General features: G+C 38.9%; 1 protein-coding gene across 1 annotated transcript; it reads left to right on the plus strand.

Moving 5' to 3' along the window:
* Positions 1 to 571: 571 nt before the first annotated feature.
* On the plus strand, positions 572 to 1,942 carry LOC133030880 (protein FAR1-RELATED SEQUENCE 5-like). The gene has a single exon (XM_061103859.1). The coding sequence runs from the start codon at positions 572 to 574 to the stop codon at positions 1,940 to 1,942; it is 1,371 nt and encodes a 456-aa protein (XP_060959842.1).
* Positions 1,943 to 3,820: the final 1,878 nt, after the last annotated feature.

Consider the following 3,820-nt stretch of genomic DNA (forward strand, 5'->3'; position numbering starts at 1 on the left):
TTTTTTTCAAAAACAATAAAAGTACAATGTTTTATTTCGGACGTACGAATATGGTTCAACTCATTGAAAAACTTAGGTGAAGGCCCATTAACATAACCCCAATCTATTTAAATCCCACCACCAAACCTTTCAACTCAATAACATCAACCCTTCAAATTTTTCGTCAAATAACCTTATTTCACAATTACATGTGGAATGAAATTAAAACAATTTGTACTATTATACTGTTATGACGTACGAGAGGAGTTGAGTTCAGATTGTAATATTGAAGAGGCCCATTAATATCGGCCAACAGCTTTAAATGTGATCACCAACTCCACACAACCCTATTATCTCAGCCTTTTAAACTCACAAAATCTAATTTCAATCCCCTCAGCACCCTCTACACCTTACTCCTCATCTACAATTCTTACAAATCAATAACAAGCCAACATGAATGACGAACACACTTATGAATGGGAAACCATCACAGCAGAGCTAAACATCATAAAACCGATGAATGAGATTGAGATACGGGACGTGCTAGGCAAGAGTCTCGACAAAGCTGGAAAAATGGGACGCATTCTACGAAATGTATGCGAAACGGATGGGTTTCGGCACAAGGAAAGACGATGTACGACGTTCTCATGGGGTCATTGTAATGCGGAGGTGGGTTTGTTGTTCAGAGGGTTCGAAAAAAATCGCATCACCGGACACACCAAGAAAAAGAAGACCTCATGATGTCACTAGAACCGAATGTCAGGCAGCATTGCGTATTTTACTCACACAACCGTCTAACACTTGGAAATGCAAAGAGTTCAGCACAATGCACAATCACGAGCTGGCTTCATCAAGTGAGGTACAATTTTTGAGATCATATAGAGTTGTCTCCAATGGGTTGCTTGCCCAAGTTAGGTCGATGAACTCCGTAGGAATTAAAACTGCCAACATAATGTCTCATGTTGCTTTGCAAAGTGGAGGTTACGAGAAAATGCCATGTCAACTTCGAGATGTGTACAACAGGGTTGCTGGTGCGAAGCGAGAAGAGAAGATAGAGACGGACTCAGAAGGGGCTCTGGGATTTCTTGATTGTCTCGCAGAGAAGGATCCTAATTTCTTCGTTGTCTATCAGGTTGACGACGAGAATCGCTTGGCTAACTTATTATGGGCAGATGGAAACTCACGCGTGGACTATGTAGCTTTTGGGGATGTACTAGGATTTGACACAACCTACATGACGAATGAGTACAATAAGCCCCTCACTGTTCTCATTGGCGTCAACCACCATTTCAACACATGCATCTTCGGATTTGCTCTCCTCCTCCACGAGAAGCTTCCATCATATTCTTGGCTACTTCAAAAATTTCTAGAATGCCATGGAGATAAGAAGCCAAGTGTTGTAGTTACTGACCAAGATGCGGCCATGAAACAGGCTATCGTTGAACACATGCCTGATGTTACGCACCGTCTCTGCGCTTGGCATCTCAATACAAATGCTTCGAAAAAGGTTAAAGATCCGATCTTCTTAAAAACATTTAAGGATCTCATGTACAACTACTACGAGGAGGAAGAATTTGAAGCAAGATGGTTAGACGTCATCCAAACCCAACAACTAACAGATAATGAATGGTGTCAAACAACATTCGAGTCAAGACAACAATGGGCAGAAACGTATTTAAGGGGTTCATTCGTTGCAGGAATGAGAACCACACAACGTTGCGAATCCATCAACTCCGCTCTAAAAAAATTTTTAGAGAAGAATTATTGCTTGTGTGAATTTGTAACAACCATAGATATGACAGTCTCAAAGCTCAGACACAACGAGACTGCAAATGACTTCAAAAGTAGATGCACTCGACCTCACCCACCTAATCCTACATGCTTGACCACTTACTACAACCAATGTGCTGAATTCTACACAAGAACTATGTACCACAAGGTTGCTGAGCAAACCTTGATTTAGAGAATAACTATTTTGTCCTAACTCAAGAGCAAGAAGGAGAGTGGCAGATATTCACCATTGGAAAGTTCCAGCATCCGGACGTCCAATACCGAGTTCATTACTGTGAAGGCCGATGAGCACTACACTGTAGTTGCTTGCTCTATGAAAGTCAAGGGTACCCTTGTAGACATTTATGGGCTACAATGAAAAGATTAAACATGAGAAGAATACCTAATTCTCTTCTCATGAAGCGATGGAGCAAATCCGCAAAGATAAATCTCCACCTACATTTTAACCCGCCAGCACAACCACAACAACACATTTACGAGATGGCTAGGTTTGGATCTCTCGGTTCAGCGACTTATAACTTCACTTTCTATGCAGCGAAATCAGAGGACTCGTACAACCGTGCAAAGGAAGAGCTTGAACGGCTAACTCTAATGTTCAAGGAAGAATTTGACTTGAATTCCAATCCGGAAGGAGAGACGCCACAACCTGGAAGATATCGTAGCAACCCCAACATTATTAAAGACCCCGAAGTTGTGAGAACAAAGGGTACGGGAAATACAAGGGAAGGACCAAACGGGGAGCAGATCCCAAGAAACTCAAGACATTGTCGCATTTGTCGCTCATCAGACCATGATTATCAACGGTGCCCAAATCGTCAACATAACACTGGATCTCAGGGGCAACAACCTCCAAACAATCAACCAGCATCTGACTCATTCAATGACCACTCCAACGCGTATTTCCCGGAACCGCCTTCCTCCACACAAGAGTCTTACTATGGTCATTCTTATAACTAGCTACTTTTAGCCATTGTTGTTTTAACGTTTATGACTCTACTTATTGCTTCAAAAATTCTACATTTATATACTTCTTCTTATGTTTGCTGTGTTTAAGGTAATTCTCTCATCTTCACCAAACCTCAAAATTATTATTGACGAACAACTAAATTATGCCTAGGAAAAAAAACTGAATCTTATAAGGTGAAAAAATATATTTTTCTGGTAATTTTTAATATACGAAATATTTACAATTACAAAATTACACCAACTAAAAACTCAATGTATAACAACAAATAATTTCATCACTAAAAAAAAAATTTCTAAATAATATACTACGAAACGTAAATGAACGTACTCGGTACGTGAAATTTTGTACTCAGTACGTGATATTATGTACACTAATTTTACTAAACATCACGCAGAAATAAGTAATGTACACGGTACTCTATATAATGTACTTAATTACCATCCCACAAATACATATGATCTTATGAATGAAGGAAAATACCAAAATGGCCTTAATCCGACAACATGGACCCACTGCCTACAGTGTTTTCGTACCATCAACTGCCAGGAACAGTGAAGACTGATGTACCTTTTTGTACTCTAACTAACACAAACAGTACCATTTTGTACTTTTTCCGTACCTAATTATTTTATAATTAAAAAAATAAACTCCCAACCGGTAACCACACCTACAACAACCGGTTACCACTTACATTTCAAAAATTAAAAAACATTTAAAAGTACGGTGGGGCCCCCCTGCCGTACAACGGATTCCAATCCGTGTTTTGCATATATGGGCACAAAATCGGCTGCCTATAAAGTTATATACTTAATTATTAGTTTTAAAGTCATATATATGGTATTGTACTTTGGTGGAATGTGATATTTTTAATTTATTTTTAAAATTTTTGTTAATTTTGACTTTAAAACTAAAAAAAAAAAAAAAAAAAATTGACCGGTTTGGGCGGGTTAACCCGACCAAACCGCCCAAACCGTTGGTCGGTTTGTAGAATTTTTTTTTTTAAAATTAGGCGGGTTGCACTTAAATTTTAGCAACCCGAACTTTAGATTGGGTTAGAAAATATATAGGATAAACTGCCCAAAC

The sequence above is a fragment of the Cannabis sativa genome, chromosome 1 (genome assembly GCF_029168945.1).
Source record: "Cannabis sativa cultivar Pink pepper isolate KNU-18-1 chromosome 1, ASM2916894v1, whole genome shotgun sequence".
Lineage (NCBI taxonomy): Eukaryota > Viridiplantae > Streptophyta > Magnoliopsida > Rosales > Cannabaceae > Cannabis > Cannabis sativa.